Here is a 17,844-nt window from a genome sequence, read left to right as displayed (position 1 = left end):
TTGATTCTTCACCATTCGAGATGCGAAGGAGTGCCAGTAAAAACCTCGGAAGAGAGTGAGTGCGAGAGAAGTCAGATTATTCTCGACTCTCCGAATCATTGCGTACTATTCCCCTTACATTCGAGCATAATTCCCACTTGCTTGTTCTCTTTCCCACCCATACTCCGTTCTGTGCTCCGTACTCCGTACTTTGTAACCCTCCCCATTGTCGTGATATGTCTTAGACGAGCAAGGCCCGATCACTTTGGTTCTGCCGCTGTGCCGTCCTGGACCGCTGCGCTTGTTTCCTCATTGCCCTTCCCCCACTCGGCCAAATACAAGGCTTATTCATGGACTTCATTGGGCAGTTTTCCTCCTGTCCGTCTTGGGATACGAACAAAAGTGGCCCAGATCTCCACCATCCACTGCACCCTGAATAAACTGGCTAGCCGGCCACATGACACTTTGGGGTTAAAAGGATACTTCTTGCCCCGTGAAGATTGCTGCTTCCAGCCTTAAGGAGCTGTCGACAGAACTCATGTGCGTTTCATTCTTGCCCTGGGTTGACATGATCATTCGGATCTCGATGAGTTGACTTGCCATACCTCAACCAGTCGTTCGACTCGGTTATATAGCACAGATGGAAACAACACATCCCGACTAAAACAGGATGAGTAAATGAGATACAGAAGACGCTGGTGTTTGCAAACTCATCCATATTCATACATTTGCCCATAATCCACGACGATAAGAGAACATGAACTCTGACGCATATCTTGTATCTTGTATCGCCCAGAGATCTCCCGCACAAGGACTACAGACAACCCCCAGCGAGCGCCATTGCCTCAACCTACATCCGAAATATCAGACTCGACTCCTTCAAGCCCGCATCCCCAGTAACTATCTGATACTCAAACCTCCACTTCTGTACTAAAAGCCATTTCAAACAAACCCCGTACATCCCGATACTCTGGACCTCCCCCGCCCCGGACTCGAGATACCTCGGCCACAGGGCCAGGGTTTTGTATCTGCATGTCTTGAAACCGATAGCCAAGTTTAACTCGAGAATGGTCGTGGAATGTTTTGCATGCAGCCAGCAGCATTACGAGGGCAAGAAGCGTAGACCACCGGTTCTTGGAGGAGGAACGATACGGACCAGCGCGTTCTTCTCCCGGTCTTCCTTAGGGGCTATGACTGAAACACAGAATTGGGTTCGTACTGATGAAACCACACGGTGTTTGAGCATGTCCGTGAGATGGAAATTTGAGTCGAACATGGCTGGTTTCTTTGGACTTCTGGAAGAATCAAGAAGTGCGTATTCGGTTTGAGGCAGGCTTGAGGCGCTTATAGGATGAATCTGGGCGTCGACTGGCGCGCGCGGGGGGGGGGGGGGGGGGGCACGTAGACATATACAAAGTAAAGTGTTCGCACGCCTCTCCTCTGCCCGGAGTAGGAAGTCAAGAAGCCTTGAAGGTCTCGGCCAACTGCCCAGCAGAGAAGAGAAGAAACAAACCCATCCCAGCTCACCAGTCCAGCCTTAACTCCATCAAACCAAGCCTAGAAACAGCATAGTAGCGCCGTTTGTAATAACTAACCCATCGAACACCAAGAGACCGGCAACCCAACCACACGACCCTCGATTATTCCCTAGGCAAGAAACCATAATATACAATGACCCTCTTCCCTAATCTACCTACCCAGACCATGCCTTTTGCTTGATCCCGAGGGAACACAGCCTCCCCCACAAGCCCAGCCCAACCCCATCCACCCCAAAACCACAACCCAGAGACAGAGCATCATTTCTTCTCGACCTCCTCCACCACATCCCCCAAATCCGTGCCCCGGATCCAATCCGCAAACTCCTTTCTCTTCGCCTATACACCCAACAATCATCATTAGCCATTGCCAGATTCTCCCAATCCTCACCCTCACCCGAGACCCCTCCCCCGGGCTACCTTAGAAACCATAACCCCGTCCCAAGACAAGCACACCGAAGGAGAAGAACATACCCTAACATCCCAAAACCCATACCGCTCCTCCAACCGCCGATACGGATGGCGCCCTTTCCCCTCGCGCTCGATCTGGCCCGCCCATTCGCTCCAGCTGATGGGTTTGAGTTTCTCGGTGCCCAGGACGAGGCCCATGGAGACGACGATCAAGGATACCAGGGCTTCGATGATGATGTCCGGCGGGAGGTGCGTGGTTGTTGTGGTGGTGGTGGTGGAGTGGAGCGGGTTGAGGCGGGAGCTGCTGGTGCTGCTTGTTAGGAGGGTGTGTTCGTGGGCGGAGTAGCCTCTGTGTTTCCGGGGGGTGTTAGCTTTGGGAATGGTGTTTAGGGGAAGATATGGGGAGGGGAGGGGATGGGGGGTTCTGAAGGTGTTGTCTGTGAAGACGAGGAGGGTATAGGATCGTGGTTGTATGCATGAAGCTGGACTGGACTTACGCATGGGCAAGCAAGACCAACCCGAATAGGGTGAGGAGGCGGGAGAAGAATCCCATTCTGCTGGTGGATTGGGAGGATGGGTGGGAGCTTGTTGTCCCGGATTGATAAATTGCACGAGGAGGTCAACCTAGTGCAATATAGTCATTAAGGTACTCCGTAGTAGCTTCTAATTGCTCTGGTGTATCGGTATCGGATCTGCGGAGGTGGTTGGTACGGTGGCCCGGAATGACCTGGACTGCAAGCAAGCCTAGCGCCCGCGGGCTCTTGCGATGGGCTACTACTCCGTACGCCGGGCGGTGGCTGCACATGTCTGAATTGATGACGGCCCCACGAGATTGGGCAGCATTGACCTTTTGCTTGCTCGCTACGCATTGGCTCGGCTTCGCAGCTAGCTTGCAGCTGTCTACCGGTGTTTGCTGATGAGGGGTTAAACTGAGGGGCAATGACTACGCGCTACTAATCATGCAAGAGACAAAAGTGAAGTGGGTATAATTTTGTGATTTTTTTATTATTCGTCACGCCAATCGAGGCGGCTTTTATTTATTTATTCAAGGTCATGACAGTAAATTCCCGTGGAATAACATCAAATAATCCATCGTCACACCATAGGGTTTAGTTCATCAAGAATCATTTACAGCTTCTGCATGGCAGCCTGTAGGGTAAAAAGTTAGTACCGACGCGAGGTGAGTAGGGCTGAAAAATGATATAACTTACGACATCGGTGGACTGGACGTGGTCCTCGTCCTCCTCGATCTGCTGCTGGAGCTCATCCAGAGAGACCTTCTCGTCCTCAACGACAAGGTTGATCTGGAGCTTCTTGATACCGAAACCAACGGGAACGAACTTGGAAGCACCCCAGACGAGACCGTCCATCTCAATGGCACGGACGTTGGCCTCCATCTGCTGGATGTCGGTCTCATCATCTGTTACTGGTTAGTAGCTGCATTTTTGGTGGTCAAATAATGGTAGAACATACCCCAGGGCTTGACATCCAGGGTCACGATGGACTTGGCGGCGGGCTTGGGGCCCTTGGCCTCCTTCTTCTTCTTGTACTCAGCAAGACGAGCCTCACGCTCCTTGACGGCCTCGGCGTCCTCCTCCTCATCCTCATCGGAGCCGAAGAGGTCCATGTCGTCATCCTCAGCAGCGGGCTTGTCCTTGGGGTTGGTGGGGAGCTCGGTGGCCTCAGGGCCGTAGGTGGTGTACTCCTTGGAGGCATCACCGGGGAGAGTGGAGAACTCAGCCTCGTAGGAGGCAATGTGCTTGTACCAGCGGGCAACGTGGGGATACTTCTCGGCGTCAGGAGCACCGGAGAAAGCCTTGAAGGTCACGACATCGGCCTGGGAGGGAGCATCGCTTAAATGGAGTTAGCCAAAGTCCATCATCATGGTACAACAAGGTGTCGATGGGTTGAAAAATCAATTCAGGCAGAAAATGCAACAAAATGAAAAGGTTTTCCAAGTAATCAGAAGCGCGATTGCTCGCATTGTTGTGTAATCTTGCAGCGGGGTCTTAAGCCGCCTCATAAACACGGACCAATTTGTTTTCATCATACAAACAAGGAAAGAAGCCTTGAACAAGAAGGGGAAAGAGGGGTAAACATCATCAAGAGTGCCTTACCCAACAATGTAGCTCCGGGAAGCCAGGTAGTTGTTGGCGACTGAGGGGCACAATTAGTGACTGCTAGAGACAGCAAGGGACAGAAAGGAAGAAAAAGACGTGGGGAGTGACATACGGGTGAGGCCGGCGTCGGAAACGAAGTCAGTGAAACCCATTGTGAAGGTATGTGTATGTGAAGAGTGTGGTGTAAGAAGAAGAAAAAAAGGAGGGGGAGGGGAGAAGGAGGGAATAAATAGGAGGAGGAGGAGAAGAAGGAGGGGAAAGGTGTTCTGAAGTAATTTTTTTCAATTTTCCACCTTTCCACCTTCCACCCTCCAGGCCCTGCCTGAGAGGTCGAAATTTTTCGGGCGACGCCCACAGCGCCCCTCCTTTTGGGGCTGCACGTGATCTTGACGGTGGACGGATTCGAAGAGCTTGGAAGAAAGCCCGCAAAGCGACCTTCCAAAGTCTGGAAAGGCTGGTCCAGTTCGGGGAGCTTCCGCCACTCACCGTCACTCACTTCCTCACCCAGGTGGAGCCTTCGAGAACACTCGCGACGTTGGGGGGCAACCGGCTATATAGTCGTGGTGATGCACCCTTTGCGACTGATCGCGAAATCCAACTTATAGACCATATTCTACAGTCGAAACACACAGATTGAAGCTTGTCTTGAGCTTAAATCCCCTACACGGTCTGATCTCGACCATGTCGGCAAGACTGCAGCTATCCCGAGCTCGGTTGCTCCGACCCTCGACCCTATCGTCATCGAACCGGATCCTTCAACCGTCCCAAGCTTTATTGCGTCGCACTAGATTATTACCAACCTTATCAAGCACCACCAGTCTTCACAATTCTCGCTCGATAATACCCTCGCGCAACTATGCCAATGGCCGGCCTCATCCCCCAGGAGGCACGCATCGGATGAACCTCGGTGGCGAACCCGAGAAGTCGGCATTGGAACAATTTGGTGTCGATCTTACTGCTAAAGCCAAAGCGGGCAAACTCGACCCCGTCATTGGGCGAGATGCTGAAATTCATCGCACCATCCAGGTCCTCTCCAGGCGGACAAAAAACAACCCTGTCCTCATCGGAGCTGCAGGCACTGGTAAAACCGCGGTCTTGGAAGGTTTGGCCCAGCGCATTGTTCAAGGAGATGTCCCCGAAAGTATCAAGGACAAGCGTGTTATCTCCTTGGATCTGGGTTCCCTCATCGCAGGGGCCAAATTCAGAGGTGATTTCGAGGAACGTTTGAAATCCGTCCTGAAGGAGGTCGAGGAGGCGCAAGGCGGCGTGATTCTCTTCATCGATGAGTTGCACACTCTGCTGGGACTTGGTAAGGCCGAAGGCAGTATCGATGCCAGCAACCTTCTGAAGCCAGCACTGTCGAGAGGAGAGCTCCAGTGCTGCGGAGCCACCACCCTAAACGAGTACCGCTTGATCGAGAAAGATGTGGCCCTTGCCAGACGTTTTCAGCCGATCCAAGTCGGCGAGCCATCGGTCGCTGCAACAATCTCCATTCTACGCGGTATCAAGAACAAGTATGAAGTCCACCATGGTGTACGAATCACCGACGGCGCATTAGTGGCCGCCGCAACGTACAGCAACCGCTACATTACCGATCGTTTCCTGCCAGACAAGGCCATCGACTTGGTGGATGAAGCAGCTTCGGCCTTGCGACTGCAGCAAGAATCGAAGCCGGATGTGATCAGAGAATTGGATCGCGACATTACCACCATTCAGATTGAGTTGGAATCTCTTCGCAAAGAAACCGACGTCAGCAGCCGCGAAAGGCGCGAGAAGCTACAGGAAGATCTGAAAGCCAAGCAGGAGGAAGCGGAAAGGCTGACTAAGATCTGGGAGAAGGAGAAAGCTGAAATCGAAGAGCTTAAACGTGTCAAGGAAGAGCTAGAGCGAGCACGGTTCGAGTTGGAGCAGGCCCAAAGAGAGGGAAATTTCGCCAAGGCTGGTGAACTGAGATATGCCACTATCCCCAGTCTTGAAGCCAAACTACCCAAAGAAGGAGATGAAGCAACAGCCGGCACTTCGTCTAGCCTCATCCACGACTCAGTCACTGCCGACGATATTGGAAATGTCGTTTCGCGGACAACTGGTATCCCCGTTAACAAGCTCATGGCTGGTGAAGTCGAGAAACTCATCCGTATGGAGGACACGCTACGTCAGTCAGTGCGTGGCCAGGACGAGGCGCTTTCTGCAGTCGCTAATGCAGTTCGCATGCAGCGAGCCGGCCTTAGCGGGGAGAATCGCCCTCTAGCCTCGTTCATGTTCCTTGGACCCACCGGTGTTGGAAAGACCGAGCTCTGCAAGAAGATGGCCGAATTTCTGTTCTCGACCGAAACCGCCGTTGTACGGTTTGATATGAGCGAGTTCCAAGAGAAGCATACTATCAGTCGCTTGATCGGCTCTCCTGCTGGTTATGTGGGCTACGACGATGCCGGCCAGCTGACAGAAGCTGTCCGACGCAAGCCGTACGCAGTGCTGCTCTTTGATGAGTTCGAAAAGGCCCACCGTGACATTTCCGCTCTTTTGTTGCAGGTCCTCGATGAGGGCTTCTTGACGGATGCTCAAGGCCACAAGGTTGACTTCAGGAACACCCTCATTGTTCTTACTTCGAACCTTGGTGCCGAAATCCTGGTGGGAGCCGACCCGTCGTACTCTTCCAAGGATACAGGAAGCGCAGAACTTTCTCCCGAGGTTAAGAAATCGGTCATGGATGTTGTGCAGTCTGCTTACCCACCAGAATTCCTCAACCGTATTGACGAGTTCATCATTTTCAAGAGACTGTCCCGCGAAGCTTTGAGAGACATTGTCGACATCAGAATCAAGGAGCTCCAATCGAGACTTGATGATCGACGTATGGTTCTCAAGGTCGACGACGAGATTAAGGACTGGCTCTGTGAGAAGGGTTATGACCCCAAGTATGGTGCTCGTCCTCTCAATCGTCTCATTGCCAAGGAAATTGGCAACAGACTGGCCGATAAGATCATCCGTGGCGAGGTCACGGCTGGCCAGACTGCCCGCGTTTCTTTCAATGAAGAAAAGAATGGGCTAGCCATTGCTGCGGAGGCTGCTCCTGAAGCGAAAGCTGAAAATGCTTAAGCAATGATTATCTCTTAACTCATGTTGATCATGATGTACGGTTCTTGGCGCAAGGTTAGCTGGATATCTGACTTGCTGATTGATATTTCACATGTCTCCTCTTTAATGTATTATAGCATCAATGTACCATATAACATGAATTGGATGTAAATGCGCTGCATTTAAATCAAGAAAATCTCAGTACCATAGTTGTTGTAGTTGGATGCCTTAGGCTGAAGCTATTTGTGAGATGGCTTCGCGCTGCTACTCCATGAGTCAAGACTCCTGCAAACGTACCCAATCCGGATTACCTCAACCTCGACTTCGGCACGATGATGAGATCTTCCGTGAAAAGAAGGCGCACTATCTATGAGTCTGTGTCTCCCCAGGGCTCTACCAACAACGCCAGGCTGGCAACGCATGGCTCCTCACAGCGTGTGCGCCAATCCAGCATCCTGCAGCCCAGTCCACAATCCCCACACGAAGCAACACAAGCACGACAGAATCTTTTTGATAGTGATCTGTCCTTGCAAGCAGCCGACGATGAATTGGATCAAGTCATCGTAGCCATCGATAGTCGGGAATCTGGAACTGTGGGATGCTCCTACTACTCTGTCCGAGAAGAGAGGCTCTACTTGCTGGGAGACTTACGACACTCAGACTCCGAAGTCATCGATAGCTGTAGGTCTTTTCCTTTTTGACGAGTTCAGCAGGCTGACAATGTATCAGTAATTCTTCAGACCAGCCCTACGATGCTTCTGCTCTCACCTCGAGTGGACCACAACGCCCTCCAAGATAGACAAATGATCGATCCAGACAGCGGTATGTGAGGAGCACGGATCAATCCCTCAGAGGTCTAATAAAGCTTCACTGTGCAGAGAGCGGGTCTTTACTTCCATTTCAGCTAGACATCCGTCCATCGCAGGAGTTCGGCTACGAGAACGCAAAGAATAAGCTGGTGGCTCTGGGGATATCCTCGAAGCACGAGCAACGGATGCGGTTCCTAGTGCCACACAACGGGTTCGCTGACAGTGAACAGATATTTTCCGAGAGCCTGGACTTCACCCTGCAAGAAGGCAAGCTGCTGCACATATCGAGCTCGATCGAGATGGAGAACACGGTGACGATCGGCTGCGCGGGCGCTCTCCTCATGCACCTGCAGCGGCGAAGAGCCTCTGCCTCAATAGCCACCGATCAAGCTTCGGAGACCCATCGGGTGACATCTGTGGACATGTTCAGCCTGCTGGGAACGATGTGAGTGATGGGACCTGGCTTGTGTTCTGGGCTCAAGATCTAATGACAGTGAAGGTTCGTTAACAAGAGGACTCTCTCATCGCTGCAGATCATGGAGTCAGAATCCCATCCTAGCATCGTGAATCAGGGCAGAAAGTCCAATTTCTCCAAAGAGGGTCTATCGGTCTATGGTCTGTTTCAGCGCTTCGCGCGTACACCCCAGGGCAAGAATCGACTGAAGCAAATGTTTCTTCGTCCGAGTGTGGATGTCGATGTCATCCAGGAACGACACGCCCTGATTGGCGTTTACCTAAGAGCCGACAACTACAACTCTCTGGAGAAATTGACCAAGAGTTTCAAGCACATCAAGAACTTGCGCTATGTCATGGTGAACCTGCGCAAGGGCATCGAAACAGGTAGTGGGAAAGTCATGGGTTTCAAAACGACAGTTTGGGCTTCGTTGCTGGCCGTATGTCATCATGCACAGTGCTCATTTTTTATATCAATGCTTACTCCAGACAGTTTGCCTTCTATGGCATCGACATATATGATGCCTTGAGAGAAAGTGCTGGTGCTGATGGATTAGCCCTACATCAGCGAGTCAGTCGGATATTCGGCTCAGTGGCACCTCTGCTAATAAGGGTTAGGCTATTCGTGTCTTTGAAGCAGCTCAGCTATACAGGGTGGGAAGAATGATTCAGGAAATTGTAAGTCGTGCACATTCTCTTGTTAGCCTTGGCTAATGCTTCGAAGGTCGACATAGATAGCTCGGAGGAACAAGGAAGAACGGTCGTAAAGCCGGGGATCGATCGAGCACTCGACCGAATGAAAGACAATTATGATGGGCTCAACAGCTTGCTCAAGAAAATTGCCATAGAGATTGCTGGGGAGATTCCTGAGTTCTATGATATCGATGTGAATGTTATCTATTTCCCCCAGCTCGGCTTCAACATCGCGATACCATTGAACCAGGCGGGCGATGCCGCTTACAGGGGTCCAGAAGAGGAATGGGATCTCATGTTCTTCACAGAGAACCGGGCCTACTTCAAAGACTTTAGAATGAGAGAATTTGATGAGAAACTAGGCGATATATATGGCCTCATATGCGGTACGGCGCGCTTCGTCTTTATACTTGCTCACAACGTGGGTTCTAACGCTCTTGAATTCTTACCAGAAAAGGAGATCGAGATAGTGTACGATCTCGCGCAGAGATTGCTCCGGTATGAAAGATATCTGCTCGAGGCGTCTGACATATGTGGCCAGCTTGATAGGTATCTCTTGTCCCCGCTGTACGGGCTTGACGTGTCACTAAGCTCATAGCCTCCTTGCAATGGCTCAAGCAGCAAGTTTCTATAAGCTCGTCTGCCCTAAAATGGTGCCGGAAAACATGATCAAGATCAGAGGTGGTCGGTAAGTAAGCCACTTGTGATCATATAAAGGGTCTAACATTGCAAAAGGCACATCTTGCAGGAGTTGACGGTTTCCTCGTACGTGCCCAACGACACCTATTTGGTGGGTGGAAACCCATCAGATTGCCTAGCCATTTCATCGAGTCAGACATGCCAAGACAACCCCGATGGGATGAATGAAGAGCATGGCCCAAGCATGCTTCTCTTGACAGGACCGAACTATTCAGGAAAGAGTGTGTACATGAAACAAGTACGTTCGATCCCTTCTTGCAAACGAGCAGCTGATACTAAGTCTGTAGGTTGCTCTGATTGCCTACCTTGCGCAGATCGGAAGGTTTGCAAAGATCTTTTCCCCTTGAGACAGACCATTCAGCGAAATGCTAAGATGATTGATCAGCTTCGTACCAGCAGCCAGCGCAGAGCTTGGGATAACCGACAAGATCATAGTCAAATCAAGTACTCAAGATAGCGTCTCGCAGGTGCAAGCCAGCCTATCCACTGCATGGAAAAACTAATATGGATTCCCACTGACTATCCTGCGCGAGAGATAGATCCAAAGTACCTTCATGCGCGACCTGCAACAGATCTCCTTCGATCTGAAGCAAATCACTGACCGCAGCTTGCTAATCATTGACGAATTCGGCAAAGGCACCAGCGAAAACGGTCAGTTCTCTTCAACCAAAAGTCCTACATCGGGCTGGACACAGAAAACTGAAAATCCAGGCGAATATGAATAGATGGCATTGGTCTAGCCTGCGGTATCCTCACACACCTGCTTGATCTCGAAAACTCACCAAAAGTCATCGCTGCCACGCACTTCCACGAAATCCTCGAGAACGGCTTCCTAAGACCCAGACCCCAGCTACAATTAGGACACATGGAGGTCCAAGTATCCGACTCATCACACAAGACTGAAGACCAGATCACCTACCTCTACAAGTGAGCCTCTTTTCGGCTTTCTTAGTCATGAATTTGTGGATTTGCATGCTCATATACTGGTTTTTTTTTTATCAACCAGCTTCCGACCCGGACGAAGTGATAAGAGCTTCGGAACAGTGTATGCACCCCCACATTGCGAGATCATATTCCGGAATTCACGCTGATGTAATTCGATGAAGCTGCGCTGCGATGAACGGTATCAGTCAGGCTGTTGTGGACCGGGCGACCGAAATTGCGGCCCTCTCGGCGCGTGGTGAGAACTTGATTGCGGCGTGCGCTACGCTCTCGGCTGAGGAGATGCGCGTCCTGGAACAAGCGGTATGTGTGATTTTGCTTGCTTTTATATCAGGAGACAGCGACTCAGAGAATCATAGGATACGCTCGCGAGGAAGTTCCTCGCCCTAGATCTCTCGGAGTATGATGAGTCGATTGATGTCAAGGATGTGCTTATGAAATTGGTTGAGGGTTCGTAGGTGGAGTGCAAGATTGATAGTCTTGACTATACAATCAACAGCGTATCCTTAGTCAACTACTTACTACTGACAGCATAGTGAAGGCGGACGATGAAGAATAGTGGACAATGTTTGTATCATCAAATGGATTATATATGTACAAGTAAGAAAAAAACCCTCCTTTTTAGCACACAGAAAACGCCGGTGAGAAGCAGCAGTGGTATATATCCATCGAATGAAGAAACGAGACTAGAGCTTGACACTCTTGACCAAGTTCTTCTTGATACCCGTAAGTTCACCACCATATCCACCGCGGCCTTCACCGCCCTTGTATACCTGGCGCATGCTACCCAGCTTCTTCTTCTTCTCCTCGAACTTCTTCCTCTTCTTGACACGCGGGTTGCGAGAGTCCTTGCTGCGCTTGGGAGCAAGACCCTTGTTCTTTTCGATCTGGTAGGTGATGGCACGCTTGCCATCGGGCCCAACCTCCTCCTGGAAGTGCACCTCGCCGCCTTCACGGGCAGCGGCGGCGTGAGCCTCTGCGCGCGCCTTCTTGTCGTCCTTCCGTTGTTTGGAGCGCGCTGCAACCATGTCGTAGTAATCGTCACTGTCGGACTCGTCACCGCGGAGTTGCTTGGCCACCCGGTTATCCTCCTCGTCACTATCACCACCAAGCTGCTCGGACTCCTTGAGTGCCTGCTTACCACGCCTCTCGGCCTCGGCGTTGAGACGAGCCTGGCGATCCCGCAGGCGCTCACGGTAAGGCAAGTCTGCATCACCACCAGCGTCGCGACCGGCTGCGCTACGCTTGTTGGCCTTCTGCGCAAGCTGGGAGGTGTAGAAGCGGAGAGAGCGCTTCTGCTTGGCCTTCTCCTCGGCTTCCTTGGCAGTGAGGGCATCCTCATCACCGAAGTCCGAGTCGTCTTCATCCTTGGCCACCGTCTTGATCTTCTGAGCAGCGCGTTTCTTGCTGGGCGCAGTGACCAGCTTGGAGAGATCGGCCAGATTGGCTTCGGTCTCCTCCAGTCTCTTCGCTCTCCGGGCTTCCGCTTCCGCCTGGCGGGCTTCCGCTGCCAGTTGTGCCTTGGTCTTCTTCTTCTGCTTCTTCTCCTTCTGCTCCTTCTTCGTCGGCATCTCGACCTCAGAAACATCCGAGAGTTCGTCTTCCTCAAGCTCGTCTTCGGAGATGTCGGAGGGTTCGGATTCGGGCTCGCGGAGGTCCTTGACAGACTCCCAGAGTTTCCTGAACTTGACGAGAGTGGCCATCACAGGGTGTGCGCGGAGCTCGGCGGGGGAGAGGGGGACGTGCTTGCCAGACGCGTCCTTGGCGGAGGTCAGGAGCATGAAGTATAGGCTGATGGTACCGAGGTAGGCGGAGAGGGCACGGAACTTGACGACGGCGACGGGCGCATAGTCGGGCGCGTCCTCGGAGTCATCCTCGGCGTTGAAGGTCTCGACGGCCTTCTTGAGCTCCTGGAGAGTGGGTTGGAGTTCCAAAAAGTGTTTCGACAACGGCTCAAATTCGGGGTATCTCGACTTGAGAATCTTCAGCTTCTCATCAGTGCTCATATCCTCTGTGATCTCAACTTGTGGGAGGACTTCCGTCACTTCTCCACCGTCGTCCTCCGCATCGTCCGCCTTTCCGGATTCGGCCCATTCCGTCTCGTCGAAGCCGAAATCCTCCTCGTTCATGCTTTGCAAGTGCTTCTGTTGGAGTCTCTTGGCCTCCTCTTCTTCTTCGAGCGCATCGGCTTCCGTTTCGATTTGGTCGGCATTGTAGAAGTCCTTCTTCGAAGAGCCCCAGGCGGCAAGGCCTTCTTCCTCGTCCTCGGAATCGGCTCCCTGGCTACCCGCACGCTTCTTGGATTTTGATGGTATATCGTCCATTTCATCGTCGTCGTATCCGTCCTCCTGGTAGTCGTCCTCGTCGTCCTCGTCTTCGTCCGCTGAATCATAGCCCATGATCTCCTCGTCCGATGGCTGCAGCATAGCCTCTGTAATCACATTCGGTCAGAACCAGTACCATATGGATAATGAGAGCTGATTGGAGTCGGCCTACCATCTTCGGCTACCTTGCGACGACGCTTTGCCTCTGGTGCTTCCTCCAACAGAATCTGATCGCGACCGGTTTGAAACTCATCCTCGGAATCGTCGAATCTCTCCTCAATGTCAAATTTAGAGGGCCCGAAGTTATCTTGCTTGGGAGCCGCAGGGCGACCACCGGCCTTTCTTTTCTTACCCATGATAGGCGTTGGTAAGGTGTAGTATAGGGATTGTGGATGTGAAGCTATAACCCTCCGCTCCGGTTTCGATAAACTTTTGCGATAAAATTTTGGGAGGAACGCTCACCGCCCGAGTGACGCTAGCCCGGAAAAGAGAGCAGGGTGGAGGGCGGTTTGCACCGTTTGATTCCGGGTGGGACGGGAAGGTCTACCGAGGCCGCAGTTGTTCCTTCCAGTTGAACATCAAAAGATTCAACAGTCAACAACATTTGAAAATAGCAGGAGCAGGTCGCTCTTGACAAGGATAGGAGGAACCTCCCTTTGTGGACTCTTAATCTCTCAAACTCCAACTGTTCTGAATTTCTTCCTTTCTCTTCTCCCCCCATGCATCAACTTCTATCCTTCATCCATTACGATTCTTCCCCAACTATATTGGGAGTTTCGACCATTCTCTGCGGAATCCTTCTCTATACCGTCAGCAAGATGCTCGGCTTCGGATCTCGTAATCATTTCGTTGTTGAGGGCAGGGTATGTCTTGTTCCATGATTTGATTACTTCCAAGCAGTGCACTGATTCATTTGTTGTTATGTAGACCGCAGTGATCACTGGCGGCTCCGAGGGCATGGGTAAGGCAGTTGCTTGCCAGCTGGCTGAAATGGGGGCCAACGTCGTGATTGTGGCACGAACTGCTTCCAAGCTTCAGGCTGCGCTTGAGACCATGAAGGTGAGTCATCCTGCTATTCTTGCTAAGGTTCAACGCTCATGGTTATCATAGCGAGTGGCGGACAATGTTGAGCGGCAAAGGTTCCACTACATCAGTGCGGACTTGAGCGACCCTGCAGAGTGCCAACGTATCATGGCCGAGGTCACCGAATGGAACGATGGACAAGAGCCTGATATCGTCTGGTGCTGCGCCGGATACTGCCATCCTGGGTTCTTCACCGAGACATCCATCAAGTCGCTACGGGACCAGATGGATACCGTGTACTGGACTGCAGCCAACACGGCCCATGCCACTCTGCAGCGGTGGCTTACCCCTATCAGCCCGAGTCGGCAAGCTCCAATTCCAACCAGACACCTCATCTTCACCTGCTCCACGCTCGCCTTCGTGCCTATTGCGGGCTACGCTCCCTACTCCCCAGCCAAGGCGGCTATTCGCTCTTTGTCCGACACTCTCTGCCAGGAAATTGAGATCTACAATGGTTCTCGTACCTCCAAGGCACGCTGCGAGGCTCCAGCTGCAGATGTCAAGATTCACACGGTCTTCCCGATGGGGATCTTGAGCCCAGGCTTCGACAACGAACAGAAACTCAAACCAGCTTTGACTAAGCAGCTGGAGGAGGCCGACAAGCCACAGTCCCCTCAGGAGGTTGCAGGCATCGCGATTAGTGCCCTTGAGCGAGGCGAATACTTGATTACGACGATGTTCGTGGGCGACCTCATGAAAGGGTCGGCTCTTGGACCCAGCCCACGGAACTCCATCATAAAAGACACATTGACAGGTTGGCTCAGTAACTTGGTCTTCCCTGGAGTGATTTTCGACCTCCGACGGAAGGCCTGGAAGTGGGGAGTGAAGAACGGTCTTCCCACCAACCCTGATGGCAATTGAAGTGTCGTGCTGTTTGCCCTGCTTTGAGTCCTTGTTGCCTGGTCTATGTCCTAGATACCCGGAGCTGCGTTCCCCATTCTTGCAGCCATTATTATCTTCATTCCTAAAGAACATGTACATATAGCCGTAGTCTTAATCCATGCTTCATTGTCCGACCCATTCCTTGCTTGTGTCTTCACATAAATAGCTACAGAGAGTCGGAGTTGAGCGCGCAGCCTTCAATGAAACCAAGGATGATAGTTCGAGATTCTTTGGTGCGCTTGTTTCGTTGCTTTGATGAGGTTGAAGACAAGGAAGATAGAATTGGTGGCTTGGGGTGAGCGGACAAAGCGAAGGCGGGCTGCACCGAATCAGTCGGAGCCAAGCACCCGCGGCTTATCCACGGTCGCGTTATCCAACATCCAACCATCGCAGTCACAACCAGCTTCTTTCAAGTCGCAAAATCGGGATGGCTATATAGTCTTCGCTCGAGTATCGCCGTCTCTGTGGGTGTTGTTGGTTTAGGCTATAGCTGCAACATCGCGCGTGACGAAAAAAAGGTTCGCATCGCCGTTGCTATACTGAAATATATATTTATTGGTATAAATAAACATTGCCCATTTTATCCGATTTACCGCTGCTACTGATACGTCGGTCAACCTGACCGGTTACAACAATGAACCCATTGTTGGCGCTTCCGATTTTCTCTCTCCTCATCGCCCCTGTGTGGGCTTTCTGCGGCACCAGCGTCAATTTTATTTTCTTTTACATGACATGGGCGACCCTGGTGCTGTCGCATACGGCTCTCCGCGTTGAGCTGGTGGGCACTGCCACCGTGCGGGTGCTGTGCTATGCTCTTCCCTCGCTCCTGTTCTTCCTGTTCGACATCCTGACGCCCTCGGCCGCCGTGCTCCTCAAGGCCCAGGGCGAATACGGACTGCCCAACGGCAACAAACGGGGCAGGATCCGGCGCAAGGACCTCAAAGTCGCCGTGTGGGCGCTCTTCAATTTGACCCTGGGTGTCGCCGTCCAAGGTGCCATTGAACATACCCTTGCCAGCCGCTTTCGCAAGGTGAGCCTTGTGCGAGTGACGCTGAAGCTTCCGCTCCCGTGGTCTCTGGCCTGGGAGATCTTTTGGGGATTGATCCTGCGAGAGGTGAGTCGGAGTTGTTCCATCTCATCCCTTTGTCTCTTTTTTTTTTCTCTCTTCTGTTTCTTTTTGTCTACCCGTTTACTAACTCGCAAACGCCGCGACATTAGATGCTCAGCTACATCATCCACCGCTGGATCCTGCACACCAAGAACCCCCTCGCCCGCCTCCACGCCGCCTGGTACCACGCCCTCCGCGCCCCCTACCCGCTCACCGCACACTACGACCACCCGCTCGCCTACCTGGTCGGCCGCTGGCTCCCCACCATCCTCCCCGTCGCCCTGGGCCGCCTGCACCTGGTCACCTACCTGGTCTACCTGGCCATCGTCTCCCTGGAGGAGACCTTCGCCTACAGCGGATACTCCGCGATGCCGACGGGTTTCTTCATCGGCGGCATGGCGCGCAACATGGAAGCGCACCTCCACAGCCTGGGCACGGGCAACTTCGGGCCTTGGGGGGTGGTGGACCGCGTGCTGGGCACGACCGTCGACGAGGAGTACGACGCCGACCCCCCCACGCCGCCGCGACTGCGCCTGCGTCGGCGGCCGAATAGCGGGCGAGAGGAGGAAGAGAAGGAGGCGAAGGAGGAACGAGCTCCTCATTCTCATCGTCGCCGTCATCACCTCCAACGCCAGGGGATTGTGCTGGCGCAGGATCTCAAGGATTACGCTGATAACGATGTTGTTGTTGACAGTGGTGAGAATGTTCTTCCTGTGGGTGAAGATGAGGATGACGATGACGATGATGTTTTGGGGGTGGGGATGCAGCCCCGCGCGCCGCAGTTGCGGCGGGTGAAGAATTATTGGGCTGGCGAGCCGAAGGCTCGGCGGACTACGAGGGGGGCGAGGCGGAGGGAGGGAGGAGGGTGAATCTTGATTGATTGAGGGGTGGACCTTGTCGTGGTGTTGGTGGTGTTTGGTGGTGTTTTTTGTGTAGGTGTGTTTGATGGTTCATTGTTTTGGGTTGTTACGTCATGTCATGCCTTGAGGGTATGAACACTCGAGTATATGTACTGTACTGTACTGTACTGTACGGCTTTGGGGATACAAAAGGGAGTGAGGCCTTGGTTTTTATGAATGGGTTGTATAGATTTTGTATAGATTGTCTTCTTTAGTTTGTAGATGAACTGTTCATTGTGATGAATTGGGAGGTTTTGGTTTTCTGTCTATTTGTGCGATTTTCGGGCTGTGTGGGGAAGAGACAGTTGAGAGTTGGAGCGATCTTCTTATCGGAGTTGGGGTTGTCAACTCCGTACTTACTCAAGTAGGCCCGCTTATCTACATCGCCTGAGTGGGAGACGGGGGATTGAGAGGAAACGCACAAATTCGGGGTCTAGCCGATTTGGAAATGTTATCCTACCAGAGGCACTGTCAGACCTCGCTATAACGAACCAGAGTGGCGTCTGTTTATACCAGGAAATCTGTTACATAGTAAGTTATGTATGTAGATGTCACTTTGTATGTATATTTGTAAACGATGGTGGAACCACAAGTTTGTTTGAGTAAATGGAGGTGTTTGTTGTAGCGAGGCTCGTTATATCAAGGATCCACAGTACTTACAGTGCTGTACATAATAGACAGGGAGTTCCTTGCCAGCAGTGATTGATAAACCACCAACTTTGCTGGTCAGAGAGCAATTGGCTTTATCGGGAGCTTGGGTTAGGCTTAGCGAGGTCGTCACAAGAGGTTCTTATGATGCATGAGTAGATATACATAGTATAGTATATACGTGCTG

The 17,844-nt window shown here is 52.1% G+C and overlaps 7 protein-coding genes across 7 annotated transcripts; 4 read left to right on the top strand and 3 right to left on the bottom strand.

The window, feature by feature from the left end:
- Window positions 1–1,663: 1,663 nt before the first annotated feature.
- Window positions 1,664–2,737, bottom strand: BO66DRAFT_189797 (membrane magnesium transporter family protein). Its single transcript, XM_025642444.1, has 3 exons — window positions 2,423–2,737; window positions 1,989–2,226; window positions 1,664–1,853 (listed from the first exon to the last, which is right to left on the bottom strand). The coding sequence occupies exons 1-3, from the start codon at window positions 2,476–2,478 to the stop codon at window positions 1,776–1,778; spliced, it is 372 nt and encodes a 123-aa protein (XP_025500015.1). The 5' UTR covers window positions 2,479–2,737; the 3' UTR covers window positions 1,664–1,775.
- A 167-nt stretch (window positions 2,738–2,904) lies between these two features.
- BO66DRAFT_423061 (translation elongation factor 1 subunit beta) lies at window positions 2,905–4,276 on the bottom strand. Its single transcript, XM_025650092.1, has 5 exons — window positions 4,158–4,276; window positions 4,043–4,082; window positions 3,399–3,778; window positions 3,137–3,345; window positions 2,905–3,074 (listed from the first exon to the last, which is right to left on the bottom strand). The coding sequence occupies exons 1-5, from the start codon at window positions 4,195–4,197 to the stop codon at window positions 3,054–3,056; spliced, it is 690 nt and encodes a 229-aa protein (XP_025500014.1). The 5' UTR covers window positions 4,198–4,276; the 3' UTR covers window positions 2,905–3,053.
- A 254-nt stretch (window positions 4,277–4,530) lies between these two features.
- Window positions 4,531–7,299, top strand: hsp78 (chaperone ATPase HSP78). The gene has a single exon (XM_025648099.1). The coding sequence runs from the start codon at window positions 4,943–4,945 to the stop codon at window positions 7,136–7,138; it is 2,196 nt and encodes a 731-aa protein (XP_025500013.1). The 5' UTR covers window positions 4,531–4,942; the 3' UTR covers window positions 7,139–7,299.
- Window positions 7,300–7,428: 129 nt separating this feature from the next.
- On the top strand, window positions 7,429–11,267 carry BO66DRAFT_423059 (MutS family protein MSH5). The gene is made up of 17 exons (XM_025650091.1): window positions 7,429–7,798; window positions 7,847–7,939; window positions 7,996–8,371; window positions 8,426–8,819; window positions 8,873–8,950; window positions 8,998–9,033; window positions 9,104–9,458; window positions 9,525–9,621; window positions 9,671–9,760; window positions 9,808–10,009; window positions 10,059–10,093; window positions 10,157–10,238; window positions 10,311–10,422; window positions 10,497–10,698; window positions 10,778–10,816; window positions 10,878–11,016; window positions 11,073–11,267. Exons 1-17 carry the CDS (start codon window positions 7,450–7,452, stop codon window positions 11,169–11,171), a joined length of 2,778 nt encoding a protein of 925 aa, XP_025500012.1. The 5' UTR covers window positions 7,429–7,449; the 3' UTR covers window positions 11,172–11,267.
- A 60-nt stretch (window positions 11,268–11,327) lies between these two features.
- Window positions 11,328–13,436, bottom strand: BO66DRAFT_431524 (something about silencing 10 family protein). Its single transcript, XM_025650586.1, has 2 exons — window positions 13,210–13,436; window positions 11,328–13,144 (listed from the first exon to the last, which is right to left on the bottom strand). Exons 1-2 carry the CDS (start codon window positions 13,391–13,393, stop codon window positions 11,400–11,402), a joined length of 1,929 nt encoding a protein of 642 aa, XP_025500011.1. The 5' UTR covers window positions 13,394–13,436; the 3' UTR covers window positions 11,328–11,399.
- Window positions 13,437–13,632: 196 nt separating this feature from the next.
- Window positions 13,633–15,122, top strand: ksrA (3-dehydrosphinganine reductase). Its single transcript, XM_025648098.1, has 3 exons — window positions 13,633–13,900; window positions 13,965–14,096; window positions 14,148–15,122. Exons 1-3 carry the CDS (start codon window positions 13,757–13,759, stop codon window positions 14,979–14,981), a joined length of 1,110 nt encoding a protein of 369 aa, XP_025500010.1. The 5' UTR covers window positions 13,633–13,756; the 3' UTR covers window positions 14,982–15,122.
- A 276-nt stretch (window positions 15,123–15,398) lies between these two features.
- On the top strand, window positions 15,399–16,979 carry BO66DRAFT_382069 (sterol desaturase family protein; the record flags this gene model as incomplete). The annotated part of the gene is made up of 2 exons (XM_025645989.1): window positions 15,399–16,116; window positions 16,221–16,979. Exons 1-2 carry the CDS (start codon window positions 15,637–15,639, stop codon window positions 16,977–16,979), a joined length of 1,239 nt encoding a protein of 412 aa, XP_025500009.1. The 5' UTR covers window positions 15,399–15,636.
- Window positions 16,980–17,844: the final 865 nt, after the last annotated feature.

This window comes from Aspergillus aculeatinus (assembly GCF_003184765.1).
Source record: "Aspergillus aculeatinus CBS 121060 unplaced genomic scaffold BO66scaffold_53, whole genome shotgun sequence".
In the NCBI taxonomy this organism is placed as follows: Eukaryota; Fungi; Ascomycota; class Eurotiomycetes; order Eurotiales; family Aspergillaceae; genus Aspergillus; species Aspergillus aculeatinus.
This window is presented reverse-complemented; position numbering and strand designations above follow the sequence as displayed.

Excerpts from the sequence above, each read along its gene's own strand:
- BO66DRAFT_423059 (XM_025650091.1), top strand. The coding sequence starts at position 7,450 with ATGATGAGATCTTCCGTGAAAAGAAGGCGCACTATCTATGAGTCTGTG. Across the intron at positions 10,010-10,058 it reads AGAGTGTGTACATGAAACAA|GTTGCTCTGATTGCCTACCT; the intron begins GTACGTTCGATC and ends CTAAGTCTGTAG. Across the intron at positions 10,699-10,777 it reads CAGATCACCTACCTCTACAA|CTTCCGACCCGGACGAAGTG; the intron begins GTGAGCCTCTTT and ends TTTATCAACCAG.
- ksrA (XM_025648098.1), top strand. The coding sequence starts at position 13,757 with ATGCATCAACTTCTATCCTTCATCCATTACGATTCTTCCCCAACTATA. Across the intron at positions 13,901-13,964 it reads ATTTCGTTGTTGAGGGCAGG|ACCGCAGTGATCACTGGCGG; the intron begins GTATGTCTTGTT and ends GTTGTTATGTAG. Across the intron at positions 14,097-14,147 it reads CTGCGCTTGAGACCATGAAG|CGAGTGGCGGACAATGTTGA; the intron begins GTGAGTCATCCT and ends TGGTTATCATAG.
- BO66DRAFT_423061 (XM_025650092.1), bottom strand. The coding sequence starts at position 4,197 with ATGGGTTTCACTGACTTCGTTTCCGACGCCGGCCTCACCC. Across the intron at positions 3,346-3,398 it reads CCTGGATGTCAAGCCCTGGG|ATGATGAGACCGACATCCAG; the intron begins GTATGTTCTACC and ends AACCAGTAACAG. Across the intron at positions 3,075-3,136 it reads ACGTCCAGTCCACCGATGTC|GCTGCCATGCAGAAGCTGTA; the intron begins GTAAGTTATATC and ends TTTACCCTACAG.
- BO66DRAFT_189797 (XM_025642444.1), bottom strand. The coding sequence starts at position 2,478 with ATGGGATTCTTCTCCCGCCTCCTCACCCTATTCGGGTTGGTCTTGCTT. Across the intron at positions 2,227-2,422 it reads TTGGTCTTGCTTGCCCATGC|CTCCCGCCTCAACCCGCTCC; the intron begins GTAAGTCCAGTC and ends CAGCACCAGCAG. Across the intron at positions 1,854-1,988 it reads ATGGGTTTTGGGATGTTAGG|GCGAAGAGAAAGGAGTTTGC; the intron begins GTATGTTCTTCT and ends TTGGGTGTATAG.
- BO66DRAFT_431524 (XM_025650586.1), bottom strand. The coding sequence starts at position 13,393 with ATGGGTAAGAAAAGAAAGGCCGGTGGTCGCCCTGCGGCTCCCAAGCAA. Across the intron at positions 13,145-13,209 it reads TCGCAAGGTAGCCGAAGATG|AGGCTATGCTGCAGCCATCG; the intron begins GTAGGCCGACTC and ends ATGTGATTACAG.
- hsp78 (XM_025648099.1), top strand. The coding sequence starts at position 4,943 with ATGAACCTCGGTGGCGAACCCGAGAAGTCGGCATTGGAACAATTTGGT.